The following is a 20,097-nucleotide window of genomic DNA, read 5'->3' as shown; positions in this document are numbered from 1 at the left end:
CACAATACATAGTCTGCAATTCATTTGAGATATATGAAAATCATTTTGACTGCTTTCCAATGGGTTAGTCAGGATTAGATTGGAATCTACTGAATAAGACAATTGCATAGCATATATCTGATCGAGTAGACATCATTGTGTACATTGACTACTAATGGTGCTATTATAGGGAACACGAGTCATCTTCTCTATCTCTCTTGGAGTCTTAGAATACATTTTTTGGCATAAGGCCTCGCCTTTAGCAATAAAAGTGTCAATGAGTTTACAATTACTCATTTAGAAGTGCTCAAGGACTTTTTTTATGTAAGTCTGTTGAGACAAATACAGAAGTATCTTTGAACGATTTCTATAGATCTTAACTCTAAAAATGTATTTTGTTTACCAATGTCCTTCATCTCAAAGTTGAGTGACAACTTAGTGGCGACAATCATTCTCTTATCATTTCCAGCCAACATAACGTCATCAACGTATAGTGATAACAATAACTAACTCATTTTGGACCATTTTATATAAACGCAATGATCTTCTACAATCATCGTAAACTCATTTGAGAGAATATTTAGATGGAATCAGAGATACCACTGTCTAGATGATTGATTTATACCATATATATATCGTTTGAGTTTACACACTTGATGCTCTTGACCTTTGATTACAAAGCCAGAGGGTTGATCCATATAGATCTCTTCATTTAATTCTCTACTGAGAAAAGTCGTCTTAATGTCCATTTGATAAAACTCTAAATCCAAATATGCTATAATGACTAGAATAAGGCGAATTGAGGCAAACTTTACTACTGGAGAAAAAGTTTCCTCATAGTCTAAACCCTCATGTTGGATATATCATTTCACCATGAGGCGAGCTTTATACCTCTATATTGACCCATCCGCTTTTTGTTTGACCTTTAGAACCCATTTGTTCCGAATGGCTTTCCGCACTGATCATAGTCTACCAAATCCCAGATCTGATTAGTCCTCATAGACTCTATCTCGTCATTTAATGCTTTCATCCACTCCTCTTATGTAGAAGATGAGAGAGCCTCTTGGATGGTTCTAGGCTCATCATCATTTTGTAGCCCTACCATGAAAATTTCTCATTCAATTCCAAATCGACAACGAGGCATATTTCCACGTGAGCTCCAATGTGGTTAAAGCTGTTGTGGATGACCAAGAAGTGGTATGTTGTTATTTGGAGCCAAGTTACTCCCACGGTTGCTAAGAGCTTGAGAAATTCCATCATTCTCAACTAGGGTGCTTGAAGTGGCTTCCTCTTGATCCACAACTTCTTGGAGTTCGAAACTCCTATCAATCTCACCTCTAATTGAAAATTCATTCTCGATGAAATTCCATCTCGTGGCTCAATTTCAGATACCGTTCCATCAGGCTATTCGTTGATCAATACATATCCCTTAGAGTGGTTAGGGTATCTTATAAAGATACACTTCTTTTCTCTAGGGCCCAGCTACTCGATTAAGGATGTAGGCCGTAGTTAAAAGTGTGTCCTTTCAATATGATATTGTTAGGTTTACTTGCGCCATCATCAATCTAACCATCTCAAGCAGTATCTGATTTCTTCTTTCTATCATGCCATATTGAAGTGGCTTATGTGGTATCGTTAACTATCTTTTGATTCATTTTTCATCACAAAGTCTTTTAAACAGTTCAAATAGATATTCACGTCCGCAGTCAATTCTTAGAGCCTTTATACTCTTGTCTAATTGATTCTCAACTAAGCTCACATATTATCTAAACAGTCTAATACTTAAAGACTTGTGGGAGATCAAATAAGAGCAATGCTACGTATAGTTCCCATTTGGAGATTGCATTGTAAACCTAGTTAATTTTATCTTTAATTTTTTTTTAAATTACTATAATGTCCTTATCAAAATTATATTTTTTTCTATTTAATGAAGGGCTTGCACATACAGTCTCTATTTGGAGACTGTAAATAGAATTTCTCATCAAATAAATATGAACATATCGTGAAAAATCGTCTATGAAGCAAGAGGGGGCGTCCCCCACTTTATTACACTTACATATTGTTGCAATTTTTTATTCAATTGTCTTATTATCATCAAATTAGAATTTTGTGGTAATAATTCTCTTTTTAATTTTTTCTAATTTCAAGAAAATTATAATACAATGATATGCACATTATATTATTTCTCTTTTGAATTTTGTAATTATCTCGGTGAAATATATTATTAAGAAAAAAATAAAACTTAATTCCTATATAGCTCATTTCCATAGTTTCTTCTTTTAATTGCAACATATAAAAATATTAGACATAAAATTATCAATTTTCTTAGAAGAATGCAAATTTAATTAGGAATTCTTTTTTCTTTCTTATTTTTTACTCATCTTATCAATTCATCAACGACTAATTATTCTAGTGTAAAAGTATTTGGCCCCTCTAATCTTAGAATTAATCCTTGCTTCGTCCTGCTCGTAGCACTTTAATGTATTCGAAAGAACCATCTTATATCGCTGAAAGCTTATTGAGTATAGGATCAAGTTGATAAATGAGATCACAAACCAATTGAAAGTAAAAAAGAAAAAAACAACTCAACTTTTATAATGTTTTCATGAGTTAATTGAGTTATAATTTTGACTAATCTTTTGAGTATGAGCCCTAATGTAGAGATGTGAGAGATGAATTATGTCATCTATATGACTTTAAAGAATCATAAACTAAGTTTAGAATTGTTTCAGTCTAGAGAACCGTTGTACAAGATCAATACCATTCCGTCTGATTGTCCAATGACATACTACAGTATTAATTGCATTACCTAATCGAAACCTAGTCATTGATAGTGCCAGTGCTTCAAACTTCAGAGTTACACCTGTCCACTACAGATATCTGGTCTGCCACTCGAGTTACACCTGTCCACCAAGCGAATTGGCTTTATGCATTTGGCCACATATGTCTAGTCCCCATCAGAGTCCATGGAAGGAATTGACCAAAGTTTGAGTCTTTTAGACGCATGGCTCTCTGGAAAAGAAGACCCCAAGCTAGATAGTGATGCCCCTGCAGGTCGCACGCGTTTAAAGGGCATGAAAAGCAATATACTGAATATTATAGATGGAATAAAGTAGGAGAAGCCCTTAAAAAGTTGAAGACGAGAGAAAGTTCTAGCAGATCGGGAAAACTGGCCTGCTAAACTCATTAGCAGGTATTAATATTGTTGTCATTAGATGGTATTAATATTTCTACTTTGTCAGTGACAGCAAAGTCTACCCAGGAAAAGTTAATGGATCCCTTTCATTATCACCAAGTAATATTCCTTTCATACTGTAATAAATATAGTTAATTGAACCTACACATGCCCACCACACGCCTGGGGTCTCCCTTCAAATACCCAACTCTTTCCGTCTTTAACCATCTGTGCTTGCATACAGCCAAGGCTCAGGAAACAAACAAGCTAGGCACCATGGTGGCCTGCGTTTTGTTTAAGTTTCTTGACCTCATTTCTTTTGCTTTGTTTGGAGTACTCACAGCTTCAGTGGCCCAAGATAAACAGCTAAATTCATCCAAGTTGGAAATGTTTGTGGATGAGCTTCCACATCTGCCCAAAATCCATGGCTTCGATGTTGTTTCAGGCGTTCCCCAATCTAAGTCCCTGGTGATCGGCATGTTCAAGAAGAAATGGGTAAGATTTTTTTTTTTTTTTTTTTTTTTTCATTTTATAAAGATTTCTCCTTCCTGTTTTGAGTTTATACATTTTTTTTTCTTTTTCTTTTTTTTTTTTTTTTTTTTTTTTTTTTTTTTTTTTTCTGTTCATCTAAATTTGTAATATTTTAATAAGACTGGGTGGTGGTGTAATGGTCTTCAAGTGAGTCGTATAAACCGATCGAGCAGCCTTAATTCATAAACTGCCAAAAAAAAATGTAACGTTTTAATTTAACAATCTTTGTATATTTTAATTAATAACGTTTTAATTTATCATTCTTCATGTAACAGCAAAAAAAAAAAAATAGCCTAATTCGGCGTTAATCTGGTGAATTAGTTCCTCCTCAATATGATATGAAAAATGCTATGCGTTCCGCTCCCAGCTCCTACCGCTTGCATTAGTGTGCGTCATTTCTGAGTAATTGATGTTTGCTTGAGGGCATTGATCTGACATTTCAATACCCCTGAAACATTACAAATGGTCGTCTTTTGTGGCCTCCGATCTACTGTATGCATCACCAGATTGATGTCTCGCCCAATATCTTTCATATATATTGATTGCATTTCTCGGAGTTGGTTAGTTCATAGAAAGGATCATGTACCTACAAAATATTAACACATACAGCCACGTGAATTATGTTATTCCATCTCTGTGTAGGCATATATATATATATATATATATATATATATATATATTTTAGAAGTTGACATTTCGTAAAGGTAAAATTTTAAACTGACGTAGTTATTGAATATTTATTTTATAATAAAAATAATGTATCAATATTTAATCATGTGATTTTATTTTCTTAGTTTGTTTTTAGAAAATTTTTCGACTCATTTCATATAATCATTACAATTTAAATTTTTTTAAATTTTTTTTATGAATAACAGTGAGTTAAATACTAGGAGTTATATGACCTATCTAAACTGAGTTTAAAGTGTATTTAGATGTTAAGATGAGTTTAATATTTTTTATGAAAAATTAAAAAAAGTTGTGGATCTCATGTATAATGACGTTTTAAGTTAAAAATGTTGTGAATCTCATGTGTAAGATAGTTTTGAGTTGGGATGAATTTAGTAATTTCAGAATAAGGTGTTTGGATGTTAGAAACTCAACTGGGTTTAGAAATCAAACGCATCGTGGCCTTGTTTGAATTCTCAATTCATTTCATCTAATCTTATCATTACAATTTTTTTAAATTTTTACATAAAATATAATAAATAATTTAATTTTTTTAAATCTTAAAATAATTTTTTTAAATTTTTATATAAAATATAATAAATAATTTAATATTTATTTTATTATCCATAAACTATCTCAATTCATTTAGAATTTAGAGTACAAATCCCTCCTAATCATACGTGACTTGTGAGTTTTACTTTTATCATATAACATTTTTTTTAATACCTTTTCTATTAATCCGTCGCACGATGGAAAAGGCTGGAAAAAGGCTATCTGTTCCTTTTTCCCTTTTGCTTTGCAGAAATTCCACAGAGATCTCCCTCCAACGCCAGTTTACGCCTACGGTGTATCCGAAGACTTGGCTACAGTTCCTGGTCCAACAATCGAGGCCCTCCAGGGAATCGATATCCACGTGACGTGGCAAAATCACCTCCCTCCAAAGCACATACTGCCGTGGGACCCAACCATCCCGACTGCCATTCCAGCCAATAAGCTGGGCATTCCTACTGTGGTCCATCTCCACGGTGGCGTCGTGGAGCCCGAGAGTGATGGATTCGCAAACTCATGGTTCACCCTTGGATTCCAAGAGAAGGGACCCACGTGGACCAAACAAACATGTCATTACCACAACCAACAACAACCTGGAAACCTATGGTATCATGATCATGCCATGGGATTGACAAGAATCAACATCCTAGCTGGCTTGTTTGGGGCCTACATCATCCGCCACCCGCAGTCGGAGGCCCACCTTGGACTCCCCACCGGCGATGAGCTCGATCGACCGTTAATCGTTTTTGACCGTAGCTTTCGAACCGATGGTTCCATATACATGAATTGCACGGGAGATAATCCCTCCCTACACCCCCACTGGCGACCGGAATATTTCGGTAATGCCATCATCGTGAACGGAAAAGCCTGGCCACGTGTGACAGTACGACGTCGTAAGCATCGGTTTCGAATCCTAAATGCCAGCAATGCCAGATACTTTAGGTTCTTCTTTACCAATGGTCTGCAGTTCACCCACGTGGGATCTGACTCGGTGTATCTCAATAAACCAGTGGTAACCAATGAGATTCTGCTGGCCCCATCTGAGATAGCTGACGTGGTTGTTGACTTTTCAGAATCAAAGACCAATACTGCTATTCTAGCGAACGATGCACCATATCCTTATCCGGATGGGAGCCCGGTCAACGAAGCCGATAGCAAGGTCATCAAGTTTTTCATCCTAGAGCATCGTGAGATTGACAGGTGGAGAGTTCCAAAGATGTTGATGCAATACCCACGTCCTGATTTATCTAGTGCATCGCGTTCACGGTACATAACTATGTACGAGTACATGAGCACGACGGGCGAGTCAACTCATCTATACTTGAATGGAAAGTCATTCGAGGCACCGGTCGAGGAGACACCAAAAGTGGGGAGCACGGAAGTGTGGAACGTGATCAATCTAACAGGGGACAATCACCCGTTGCACATTCATATGGGGCTGTTTGTGGCGTTGGACCAGATTGAGTTGGTGAATGCGGAAGAGTTCAGGAAATGCATGATGAGAATGAACGATGCGATCAAGTGCCAAATAAGCAAGTATGCACGTGGGAAAAGAGTAGAGGTGCCAGCTCACGAGAAGGGATGGAAGAACGTGTTCAAGATCAAACCTGAATTCGTGACAAAAATTTTAGTGAGATTTTCATACATACACTCAAATGAGTCATATCCGTTTGATGCAACTGCAGAGCCAGGCTACGTGTACCATTGCCATGTAAGTAGTCTACATTGTCTTCTTCAAATTCGAATAATGATATATACAAACTCAAAATAATTTTTATAAAAAAGTAAATCCCACTGCAAAAATGTATAAAAAATTTACTTGTGCATGTAAGACTTGTTCATATCATTAGTTGATGTAATAACATACTTGCCATATTGTCACATCGCTCCTGGGACGTACGTTAATTTAAGTCTGAGATACCGTATCAGTTCTGATCTAGTCACTTTGGATTTAATTAAAAGGCTATGACATGTACATGAATCCATGCGCGCAGATATTGGATCATGAAGACAACGAGATGATGAGGCCCCTAAAGTTCATTGAGTAAAGAAGGGCCAAGAGGAAGATGCAAGAATACTGAAGAAGGTGGTTTTCAATCTGAAACCTTGCTATGTACTACATGCTTTTACTGCTAAGTAATTTAATGTGTGCATATGTCTGTGAATTTTAAATTTGTTGTCCTCTTGTGCATGCAGGATAATTACTTTTCTCATCTACAAGAGAATTGGAATAATCATGAGATTAAGATTGAGGAATACTATAAGAAAAATACTTATTTGAAGTGAGTTATTTCATGTGAAAATGATTATTTTTTTATTAAAATAAATTTATTTTCATCTTAAATAATTATACTCTCTTTATAAATAATTCGATATAAATAATCTTTTTGCGGTAGAGTGGCCGGATTGGTGGATACGTGACTCAGAAACTACAAATATTGTAGAGTGGCTTGTCAGTAAGATTGACGTATAATGTTTTGCTTGATAAAAAATAAATGAGTTTGTAGATGTACGTTCAAATTTGGGGCGATCTGGGTTTCCAATTTCCAATTTTTGGCACGTGTGCCTCGTATATATGTACACAATATGGTGTCATTAGATCATCAAAATCTCTCAAAAGTTATTAATGACGTTCGTACCAGAAGGTTTCAAGCTGTGAGAAAAATATAGATAAATAAAATACATTATTTATTGTTGTCTATGTAGATTCTCAAACATGATAATTAGATCGATGATTTAGGATTGATTTAGTTACACAAAATTAAACAATATCATTTTATATAATTATTATAATTTTTTTTAAACTCCCTCATAAAATATAATAAATAATTTAATTTTTTTAAATCTTAAAATAAAAATAATTAAAAAATTATATCATAACAATATTTTATTTAATTTTTAATAAAATATCTCATCTTATCTGAATAGTATAACTAAACGAGGCCTAAGAATGGTTTTCTTTACACTTTTTTTTAGTGGAGTTTATTTTTTTACAAGGATTTGTTGAGAAGAACCATTTCTCTTTTACTAAAGACAAATTGCATAAATCTATATTTAAATAATTTAAATTAATTATTATTTTTTTTTAACTCAAATGAGCTGAATCCACGTCAGTACCATACCTAAAATTCTGCCATTTAACTAACAAACTTATTATTACTTTCTTCTTCTTTTAATTTTAGCAACTACTTAAAAAAACATTATATTTATTAATTACCCCTAAACCTATATTCTCAACATGTAAAATACCAAATGTCTTGCTTATTCTTAATTGATCTATTTAATCCATCCGTAACAATTACATCTTTTCTTGTATGATAGTATGTTAAGAGGAAAAATCATATATACATATTTATCCATAAATACCCCCACTAAACTTTGCATCAACTCTGAAAAAAAAAAAAAAAGAAAAAAAGGAAAAAAGAAAGAAGAAGAAGAAGAAGAAGAAGAGCTAGCGTGATACACTAAAGACACTACTTCATGGATACAACTTACAAGATCATCACTTCATGGGGTGAAAGAATAAACCAAAAAATTGACTAACCTTAACCGGTTCAGTCTTGTTCAATACGGATTCAGTTCCTAGAAGCCAAAATCGATTAAAAATCGATTGGTATTGATTTTGGTGATTGCATTTACAATTGTTTGTGTATTTTTATATAAATTGATGTCTTTTTTTAAAATAATTTTTTAGGCTATACCATATTTGGGGTAAAAGGAAATTCATTTGGGTCAAAAAAACTAATTAACCTAACAAAAAAATCGAAAACCGAATTATACCTATAAACCGAATCTAGCTGGACCGAAATCAAAAAAATTGAAAGTTCTAGTTTCTAGGATGATTTGTTCTATATTGGTTATCAGAATTCCAAAACCGATCGACTTAGACTAAATCGATTTTAAAATATATCCAAAACCGGACCGAATCAAATGGATTACACCCTTAATCATGAGCCGACACAAAACAAGTGGTAAAAATGTTGGTAGATCCAATGAATGGGCAATCAATAGGGATGGTTAAACACCCTGGCTCATTATCGAGAGCTCATTAAAAACAAAAATACTAATTCGATAAGCGTTTTATTTTGAAATGGTTGTATAGACTCTGGTTGACCAATTAGAGGGGTGAATGCAAGCCATTAATGAAGTTGGACACTTGTTTTTCTTTTCTATATGCCCATCATATTGTTACAGTCACTCAATTTTAAACGTACTGAGCATATAAAAGCATGCAGGACTAGAGCTTCATCATACTCCCTCTCTGAGATGAGTACAGTATGATACCAATTTTTTTTGTTTGAAATGAGTTATTTTAGGAGTTGCATATAATAGCGGAAGTTTGGAGTGAAATAACTTCTATGCTAATTGCTCTTTCTGCTACTGCTTCTTTTTATCGATCATTGATCCCATCTTACCTCTCTTTTCCTTTTTAGATATGGCATCGTTACTTTTCAAGTTCAGCAAAACACTGTTCATATTAATTCCAGAAATTTGTTTTCCTTGGTTCTAATTAGTATTGGATGTCAAGTAGTTTGTGTTTGTGGCTGTAGATACTTGTGGTTCATTGAGATTTTTGTCAAACAGCGCTTGAGCCATTGTTTTTCTGCCCATATATTGTAGTATATGAATTAAAACAGTGTTGCCTTTTATTACTTCTCATGGTGATCCTGTTGGATTTAGAGAATTCGAATTTGTCAAAATCTGGAGGTAAATTGTCGTTGTAGAAATTTATTAAAGATCAGAGCATATCTCTAGCTATTGGAGAGAAGAGCACAACGTTTGGTCTTCCACATCCAAATTCTCTCTTTGAAAAAATAACTTACAGTGATGGGATGTGTAGAGTCAATAATGAATTTGGAGTGGGTGACCATAACTATATATAATACTTGAATTCTAATTTTGTCATCATAAAATAATAGAATTACATGGGTATTTAATGGGTCACATGAATTGGACTCGTACCGCTTTAATGCTCATAATCTAACTAAAATCATGTGCTTCTAGATATATGTCAGTAGCCCAATTATATCACTTTATTGATCACGCTAATTATTGAGCTATTTACAAACATTATCCAACCTTTATATTTGACAATTATACAATGTATGATTTATTATTTATGCAAGTCTATTAAAATATTTTCAACAATCTCCTACTTGGACCATATATGTCTTTGGAAAACATTGTAAACTTTATGAACTCAAACTGTAGTTACTGAATTCTTTGGATATCGTCTCCAAACAATATGGTTCATTGAATAATATCAATATATATAAGATCATGGTAGTCGTCACATTTATCGTGATATGACCCCTCTATGGTCACAAACACTAATATCATCAACAACATAGATCAAGTACAAATGCGTAACATGAAAATCTCATGTAATATAATCCTTTATTATGCCTATTTCCAACCAGTCCAACTTCATGACTCAAACATGAGTCCCTGCATCATTATTTTAAGGCTTATGTATCACCACAATTTGAAGGAACTGCAATTTTATTTTATAATCATCAATAAACAAAAATTTGATCATAATAAGTGTCTATAAAATAAATACATAACAGACTAACTCCCACTAGTAAAATATGTCACTAGGACTAACCACTCCCATATGAGCTACATGCTTCTTAAACACTTTAGATGGCAATCCCTTAGTTAGTAGATCTGCAACCATAAGATTTGTACTAATGTACTCAATCACAAGCTAATTATGAACTCTTTTTTTCACAACAAGAAATTTTATGTCACTGTACTTAGACTTTAACAAACTTCTCTCATTCTTGGAATATAATTCAGCGGCATGCGTTATTATCACAATAAAAATTTAATGAATTCTCAATGTTATCCATGACTTGAAATCCGGTGATAAAATCCCAATCATATTGCTTGATTGGACGGCTCACAAGTCACAGCAAGAAATAAATTCTCCTATCATGGTAGAAGAAGCTATTATATTTGATGTTTTTCCATGATATAGCTCCTCTAGCTAACATGGAAATATAACTTAAAGTGGATCTCCTACTATCGAAGCACCCAGAAACGTCAGAGTTCGAGAACCCAATAATCTCTAGATAATCCGACCTCCGATATGGGAGCATATAGTCTTTTGTTCTTTGCAAATACTACATTACCCTTTTAGCAGTTTTTAGTGATCAATGCCTGAATTGCTCAAATATCTACCATGCATTCCAACTACATACGTAATATTTGGACTTGTACAAACTTGGGCATACATAAGGCTCCCTATAACTTATGCATAAGGGATGTCCCCCATTTTTTTTTTCAATATTGTTCTTTGGGCAATGGATCAAACTTAATATGTCACCTTTTGCAATGGGGGCATCTCCAAATGCACAATTTTGCATGCTAAAGCTAATGACTATTCACTTGATATATGCCTTTTGTGACAACCCAACTATATCACATGATCTATCATGATGAGTTTGTACGCCATCACAAAAGATGCGTTACTGAGATCTTTTCTTTCAAAGTGTTTCAAAAGAAGTATTTTAGTTTCATGTAACAAGCCTATCTCACTATTCACTAGTAAGATGTCATCGACATATAGCACCAAAAATAGAAATTTACTTTCACTGATCTTACGATAAATACATTGATCCACATCATTTTTCTTTAAACCAAAACATAATATTACTTAATCAAACTTTCAATGCTATTAGCAAGATGCCTAGTTTAAATCAGAGATGGATTTCTTCAGTTTGCAAACTAAATGGCTTGATTCATCAGTCTCAAAGTCCTCTGGTTGCATTATATATATATATATATATATATATATATTGTCTCCACAATATCACCATTAAAAAAAGTATTTATATCCATCTGATGAAGCTCTAAATCATAATGAGTTACAAGTGCCATAAAGACTTAAAACAGTCTTTCGATCAAACTATAAATAAGGACTCTTTATAGTCGTTGTCGTCCTTTTGAGTAAAGATGCTTGCAACTAAATGTGTTTTATACTGTTCGACATTGCCTTTAAAGTCTCACATGGTTTTGAAAACCCATTTACAACCAATTGGTTTAATAACCTTAGGCAATTTGACAAGGTCCCAAATGTTATTGTCCTTCATAGACTTTAACTCATCTAGCATTGCATCTATCCACTTTTGGGAATTAGCAGTTTGTTTAGCTTGATTGAAAGGGATTGAATCATTTTCTAGCCTTATACCAAACTCATGTTGTTGAGGATAAAAAATGTAATCATCTTAAAATATTGATGAGATTGTTCAAGTTCTTTCGTATTAGTGAGAGACAATTAAGGAATGCTTTGGTGATCTGCATCCACATCCTATACTATGATAAGTGTGACCATGTCGCTACTCTCAGTATTTGCCAGAGGAGTTTCAATTTGTTCATTTTCAAATACATTATCCCTAGGTTGTGTACTTCGGCTATCTTGAATATCCTCAATAAATTTGACATTATCCATCTCAATTATGGTATGACTTGAAGGGAAATAAAACTTGAAAGCCCTTGATCTCTCAAAGTATCCAACAACGTAGCAGCAAACTGTTCTTGATTATAGTTTTCTTTCATTAGGCCTATATGGCCTAGCCTCAGTTGGACATCCCCAAACATTTTCAAATGTTTGATACTAGGCTTTTTTCTAGTCGATAACTCATATAGGGTTTAAGCTACTATTTTACTAGGTACTCAATTTATGATGTAAACTGGTTCTTTAAGACCTCCTCCCATAATGACTCTAGTAACTAGCAAAAAAGAATTAAGTTATCATACTCCTAACCATATCTTTTAGGGTTTGATTTTATCTCTTAGCTACACTATTTTGGCGTGGAGTCCCTAGCATGGTGTATTAAGGAATGATGCCACATTCTTCTGAATACCTTGCAAATGGCCTAGGACATTGTTAACCTAATCCGTCATATCTCCCATAGTATTCCCTACCACGATGAGATCCAAAGGCCTTAACTTTCTTATCAAGCTGATTTTCAACTTCAACTTTATAAGACTTAAAAACGTATTTGTGATTTCTGATTTATCAAATATAGATATCTATAACGAGAATAGTCATCTATTAAGTGATTAAATATCATTGGCCATTCCAAGATGTTGTAGGAATGGACCACAGATGTCAGTGTGTATCACTTCTAAGAGGCCTGAACTCTTATTGGCACCCATTTTCCTTATACTTGTTTGCTTTCATTTTATACATTCAATATAGATTTTAAATTCAAAAAAATCAAGAGGATCAATAATTCTAATTGAAACAAGCCTATAAGTTCTCTTTTTCAAGATATGTCCCAAACGCTTACACCACACTATAGACGAATTTTCATGAATTAATCTCTGTTTTGTACCATAACAATTTGCATGTAATGTTTCATTTGTCTTTAAGTGAGAGGCATGCAAGTCTAACAAATAATGATTATCAATTACAGAGCCAGTGCCAATAACATTTTATTCCTGAAAAAGACTAAATTTGTCATTTCCAAATGAACAAAAATAACCAGATTTGTCCAAACAAGAAACATAAATTAAATTATGTCTAAATGACAATACATAAAAAGTCTCATCCAAATCCAAATCAAAAGCAAACTCTAATTTTAATTGATAGACTCCAATTGCCAACGCACTAACTTTATTGCATCTCTCATGCAAATAAATTCTTTAACATCACTAGGTTTCGGCACTTTTGGTAACCTTGCATAATATTAGTAGTTCCCGAAGCTATCCACCAAATGTTAGGTGGCACAATAGCCAGATTAATTCCAGTGTAAACAAAAATAGAAAAATCACATTTCTTTGCAAGCAACTTATGTTACTGGTGACAATCCTTCTTCAAATGACTAGTCTTCTTATAAAAGTAAAAACCTTGTCTTGTCCTTGTTGCACAATCGCCTGTGAAATCCAGACATCCGCAGTTACCTTAGTTTTATTATTTTTCTTTCTTATCTTGGTGCCAAGATTTCCACAAGGACGAGTTGCTAAATGTGCAGTTTTTGTCATTGCTTTGATTTCTCTTCTTCTTGCACACAATGAGCAATGGGCTCATTAATAGTTCATTTTCCATTTGAGTATTATAATTAATCTTAAAATGACCAAATTGTGCAAAATAGAATTCAAGATTAGATGCACAAGAATCTTATCATCAGATAATTCTAACTTTAGTGCTCTCACTCTAGTAACAAGAATTGACAATTCCAAAACGTACTCCCTTATATTCCCTTTCCCATTATACCACATTGAGACAAGTTTGCTAAAAAGTGTACTTATATTTAACTTTTCTGATGCAACAAATGAGTCTGTAATTTGGTTCACGTACTTCTTGGTAGTTTTCTCTTTAGGCATTGCACTTCGAATAGAATCAGGAATACAATGATTCATTATCATAAGATTTATGTGATTAGAGCGCTCCCATTTCTAATAGGTTTTCCTCTGATCAGCTGGCTTAGGAGGGTCCTCAACCCCCAATGCATAGTTCCGATCTATATACCCAAGATTAACGGTAACATACTCTTTTCATCTTGCAAAATTGGATCTATTAAGAACTGTAAAGTTATTCAAATTGACAGATATCGAAGATGCATTCACTATAACCAAACAATATGAACTTATAATAAATAAATATCCCCTCAATTTTAAAGTATTGACAATGACTAACAAGCCATAATTATCATTATGAAAGCTTTATTCTAGTTGAACAAAAAAAAAAATCAATCAGACAACATTAAAACTAAAAGAAAACTTTATGGTTTCATAAAAATCGGCCCTTATGAGATACTTAGTGCATCATTGCAATTAAGTTTTTAGACAGTAATTACAACATGCAATTGGTCTTCTCCAAATAAGGTCAGTTACCATATATTAAATAAAATCGGGACTTGGCCAAACGATAGTCATCCTTTGGGCCGACTATTAAATGCATAGGTTAGTTCCAAAATTATACAATTTATATTTAATTACCTTATACCATCTATGGCTCGGCAATTGGCCAAAAAAACCTTACTTTGGGCCAATTTTTATTCACATAGATATAGATGTACCTAGATGCAATTCATTAGACTCTTTTTGGGATGCTACCCGCACCCCTTGAATGGGGGGACCCCCATCCCACACTCTGCGCCCGGTGGGGTTTTGCCCCTCGACACTCACCCCCACACACGGGAGGCAGGGGCGGACACCTCAATTTTATAAAAATTGACTCAAAGAGCAAAATAATGTCAATTTTTAGAAAATTATGTTTTTTTAATTATATTGCATGATTACATTGGTTGATTGAATTTATTTTCACAAGATCATGCTAGAGGGTCATGTTCTGATATTTTTAGTTTAAATTCAAAGAACAAAAAGAAAAACAAAATAGCCTAGAAAACAATAGTAAATGAGATTTAAGAGTATCATTGGTGGGGGAGGGCTAGAGGCGAGCAGGTGGCCCTGCCACAGGCATCTAGCTGATGGGGGATCTGCCCAGCCACCCATGCAGTGCAGGGGCGAATGGGGGCGAGGCAGCGGGGTGCAGGGCCCTACTACCCACCCCTAGCTTTTTTACCTTTTCAGGCCCAAGAGAAATCTCTATGCTATAGGTCACTTAGGTGACAAAACACTTTATTTTCCCTAAGCCACATGTAAGAATTGCTACTAAATATCTCAAACAAAATAATTATGTACATAAATATGTTATAATATTAAATAACATGTTTATATTAGGGATTTTAGAGGAAAAAAAAAAGAATTATTTATTTAATATTTTTTTGGAAAAAAATATTACTAAAATAATAATAAAAATATTATTTTATTCTGTAAGGGTCAATGGTTGAATGGGTCAGGGTCATGGGTATGGGCCTTATGATATGATTCGGCCCAATAGAGAAACCCAAGTGGTTTAAAGGATGGATCCAAAAATTGGGCCAGACCATTGCAAGCCCAATGCTGATTGACACAATTATCCTTAAATCTTATTAATGGCTAGACCCAAAACTGGCACAACTAAGGCCGCAAGCCCAAGCCTTACGTAAAGGCTTTTCCATTTCAAGTAAAAAAAAAAAACCCTATCAAAATTAGAAAAACACGACTAGGAAAATTAGGAAATTATTACAAAAAAAGTATAACCAATGTGTAAACACAATGATATGACTTTATTTCCAGGAACTAGAGTCCAAAGCAGTACCACTTAGTTAACTTTATTTGCCATTTAAGGATATATCCTTAAGTAGCAATTGGATCCTATAATTTGGTCAGCTAGGGTACGGTACATGATCTGTATATCGTTTGGAAAGATCAGATGAATTAGTACCTATAAAAAGACTGATCATATATGTTGGTAACTGCAATTTGCGGAAAGAAAAGGGCCAAGGGGGTGCAAGTGACCATGAAAAACAAAGATGATCACTTTGCCTAGCTAATGGCATGCATGGGTCATTAAAAAATCCATATTGGAACTCCTTCTTCCGTCTGAATTACAAAACTTAAAGTAGTACTCTTCATGATCTGTGTATATATATGGCTGTTGAACGGAGTTCAACCTCTTATACAAGAGGTCCAGTCTCAAACTACTATATATATTTGGGAACCTATTGTTGTCAATATTGCCCAGTCGATCACAGGCGGCAGGAATCGACCCACATTCATTCACTCAGGAGACCTCGATCAGTTAAAGGAAGTCCCATGAGCTAGCACTGTTACGATTTTTTTTCGATTTGTGTTAGAAACGATGGAAGTATTATATATACATCCATCCAATAGTGTTTATACTTTCAAAAGTTCACTATAGTTGATCATGTTTGCTGGAAACCAAAAACATTGGTTATAATAGATTCTATAACAAATGATTTGTTGACGCACTAACGTTGATTTATATTTCTACAACATGCGCGCAGCAATATCTTTGCTTTCCTGTTTCTGCTTACATCTGTTATATATTACATAGGTTGTTTGGTACTTAAAGCATTTATTACATTAAAATTATATCTCTAGCTTAGTAGTGAGTCGAAGAAAAAGAACTTCAAATTAGCAATATCATTTTTTTTAAAAAAAAAAAAAAAAAGCCTTTTCTTATCTAAATTTATGGCTTAGTGACTTTTTCCAATAATATATAATATACCGCTCTTGGATGTAATCAAACTTCCCTTTGTTTTATTTTTTTGGCCATACTTTAATTTCGCTTCATTATTTACAATTACACAATCATGTAATATATAGGAACACATTGTTGGGTTGCATGTGGAGCATGGTTTGTGAGAAGAAAATCGCAGAACAGAGAGTTCACTCGACTATCGCTCAACCTGGCGCTCGAGGGAAGCTTAGCCCATGAGTTCACTCAAGATGCGCTCGACAGTGGGCTGTCTTAATTATCATGAGACAATTAACCCAATTGAAAAGAAACTCCATTTTCTGAAAGAAAAAAAAAAAAAAATCTTTATTCAAGCAAAAGTCTGGTTTTGGGAGGAGGTGGATATATTAGTGGTTCAACCGATTGAAAAACACGATCTCCCGCAGCTGTATATATCCGCTGCATGTAGCTTTTTTAATATGAAAAAAGATATATATATTTATAATCATGAATTGTGTAATTATTGTGTAATTATTTTAAAAAAATAAATAAAATATAAGATTTAGATGAAAAAAATAATTTTTTAATAATAAATTTTATTTTTTTTAAATGATTATACAGAATTTACGTATTTCACAATTATACGTGAAATTATACTTCTAATATTTTGGAAAGACTCGGCTGCCATCGATCGCAGGTATATATATATATATATATATATATATATATATGGATATAATATATATATATATATATTTATATATATCCCCTTCCTGCAGAATAATATATAACAACAGAAAAGGTCCTGAAAATTGTAAATTAATTACTGTAATTTTCATCTCATATGTACGTCGACACTGCCGATCATCAATTGTGGGAGTTGTTGGAATCTTCAGAACGGCCATGTCTAATTAGTTAATAATGTGACAAGATTATTGGAAAAGCTGTCACTCTTTTTATGTACAAGTTTTTATTTTTTCTTGAAGGTTTGAGGTTCATGCTGACTCAGAAACTGATAAGCTTATCCACAACTAGGTCTCTCCCCTCTTCTCCATATCAATCATTGAGACAAGAAATAAAGAAATAAAGAGGCAATAAAATAGTTTTTTTCTTTCCAATTATCTTTGCCTCACTCATTAGCTAATTAATTAATGTGTAAACACAATGTACATTTGTTAGAAGTATAATTAATTGTTAAAGGTAGTGAGGGGGCAGCAAAACACCAAACATTTCGACCCCGCGACCGTTACACCAAACCTAGACTTGGCTGAAGTAATTAATGTCATTTAGGGAAACTTATCCATTTCTCATGAAGAAAATATCCGATTAATTACGAAGAAGGCTTTCATGGGCCATCCCTAGCTTAATTTACTTATTATTAAGATATATATATATATATATATATATATAAAGAGAGTAGATAGAACGTGTGGCCTCCAACTTCTACCAAACACGCAGTCCTAAAATTATGCGTCATGATTTACTTGCAACTACTTTCCTGATCTAGTACGTGGTTGCTGTTGAATCGTTGATGTTGATGAAGACAATCTTGGAGTATTACCCCCCTTTGAGAAATGTTATTATCTCCTATAATTTATACTACTTATTTTATTTTTTTGATGGAGTGTCTCGTGACTTATTAGAAAGAATTAAAAATATAAACATAAAAAGTATAAAAAATTTAAGATTTTTGTAATCTTCCTCATTTAGTGTTTTCGGATGTGCGATATTTTCTTTTGAATATATATATATATTTTTTTAATAAGCTGTGCATGGCACCACATTAATGTAGTATCGCATCAAGAGAGCAAAGTAAATAGTATAAATTAGATATTATGGTAGAATTATTCTTACCCCTTTGATCGACTGAACGTAGTAATTAAATTAATCATTTATAGTTGCAACTGAGAAAATGGAAAGATCATCGTCAAGACATGACAAATTTTTGAGCTTGAAGTATGTTGAACGTCAATCTAGGTTCCATTTCTTGCAACTAGTATTGTGAGGGAGACCATTCCCAGTGTTGGGTCAGACCTCACAGGCTCGACCCACGAGGTATTGATTGGTCTAAGGACGACCCGGTAGGACGACGTCGGTATGAGAGAATATGATGGGTCGAGCCGGGCTAAGACGGCTGGGAAAGCTTGGAAGGTGGGCGCATCTGACTGAGACCACATTGCATTTAATGAAGGATGGAGGTGGACACGATCAGGCATGGATGGCGTGTCGCATGACAGAGAGTTGGCAGACGACATAGCTTGGGTACAAAGCGGCATCACACCACAATCAGCTTGTCAAGCGATCACCCCTACCAGGTATATATATCCCCCTTCGGAGATAAAAAAAAAAAAAAAAAAAAAAAAAAAAAAAAAAAAAAAAAAAAAAAAAAAAAAAAAAAAAAAACTCTACACACTTTCATTTGAAGCTCCCTTAAGTCACAAACCCAGAACCCAAACTGACTTAGGCGTTAGTTATATAGCCCCCACCACTCCGAGCCCTCATTTCATATTTTTGCAAGAACAAATTAGTTGTTTGGACTGTGAAACATGACATTAGTAGATATGAATGTGGCCAATCTCTAAACTTGTTCACATATTTGGAAGGAACAACAGAACAAGAAAGGCAATGAAAATGAACTCTCAATAGAGTGAAAAGCCTTCGTCAAGTCTATTTTGATAGCACATACACTTTGACCCTTACATATATCCTTTTCATAATTCACCATCTCGTGAGCGCGCAAGTAAAACGTTTTTGGACATATAGAAATTTCGCGAAAGAAAATTTATAATTGATAGTAGCGTGGTATAGTATTAGATTGTAAATTTATTTTTCTTGTAAAATAGATTTAACATATCAAATAAAATAATATTAATTAATTTCTAGGTTTATTTTTTAGTAGTGCTACATGTACTTATAATTTTATTTATATTTTTACTTATAAGACTCATTTTATTAATTTTTTTTTAAAATTCAAATTTTGAATTTTAAATTTTATAATTTTCAACATATCAATAACTGACATGTGGAGAAGTAAATTTTTCTTAAATATAATTAGTATTTTTCTTTATTTTTATAAAATAAATTTATGATTGTATCACTTCTATTAGATCTGATCACAAATATAAATTTATAAGATGATGTTATAATTTGCTGTGTATAT

At 33.6% G+C, this 20,097-nt stretch overlaps 1 protein-coding gene across 1 annotated transcript; it reads left to right on the top strand.

Annotated features, from left to right (window-relative positions):
* Positions 1 to 3,202: 3,202 nt before the first annotated feature.
* On the top strand, positions 3,203 to 7,106 carry LOC121258089 (multicopper oxidase LPR2-like). Its single transcript, XM_041159444.1, has 3 exons — positions 3,203 to 3,649; positions 5,154 to 6,611; positions 6,895 to 7,106. The coding sequence occupies exons 1-3, from the start codon at positions 3,323 to 3,325 to the stop codon at positions 6,946 to 6,948; spliced, it is 1,839 nt and encodes a 612-aa protein (XP_041015378.1). The 5' UTR covers positions 3,203 to 3,322; the 3' UTR covers positions 6,949 to 7,106.
* Positions 7,107 to 20,097: the final 12,991 nt, after the last annotated feature.

This window comes from Juglans microcarpa x Juglans regia, chromosome 3S (genome assembly GCF_004785595.1).
Source record: "Juglans microcarpa x Juglans regia isolate MS1-56 chromosome 3S, Jm3101_v1.0, whole genome shotgun sequence".
Lineage (NCBI taxonomy): Eukaryota > Viridiplantae > Streptophyta > Magnoliopsida > Fagales > Juglandaceae > Juglans > Juglans microcarpa x Juglans regia.
This window is presented reverse-complemented; position numbering and strand designations above follow the sequence as displayed.

What these genes read in the sequence shown, in the direction of transcription:
- LOC121258089 (XM_041159444.1), top strand. Translation starts at nt 3,323, where the DNA reads ATGCCCACCACACGCCTGGGGTCTCCCTTCAAATACCCAACTCTTTCC. An exon ending in GCATGTTCAAGAAGAAATGG is followed by an intron (nt 3,650 to 5,153) that starts GTAAGATTTTTT and finishes TTTGCTTTGCAG; the next exon opens with AAATTCCACAGAGATCTCCC. An exon ending in GCTACGTGTACCATTGCCAT is followed by an intron (nt 6,612 to 6,894) that starts GTAAGTAGTCTA and finishes CCATGCGCGCAG; the next exon opens with ATATTGGATCATGAAGACAA.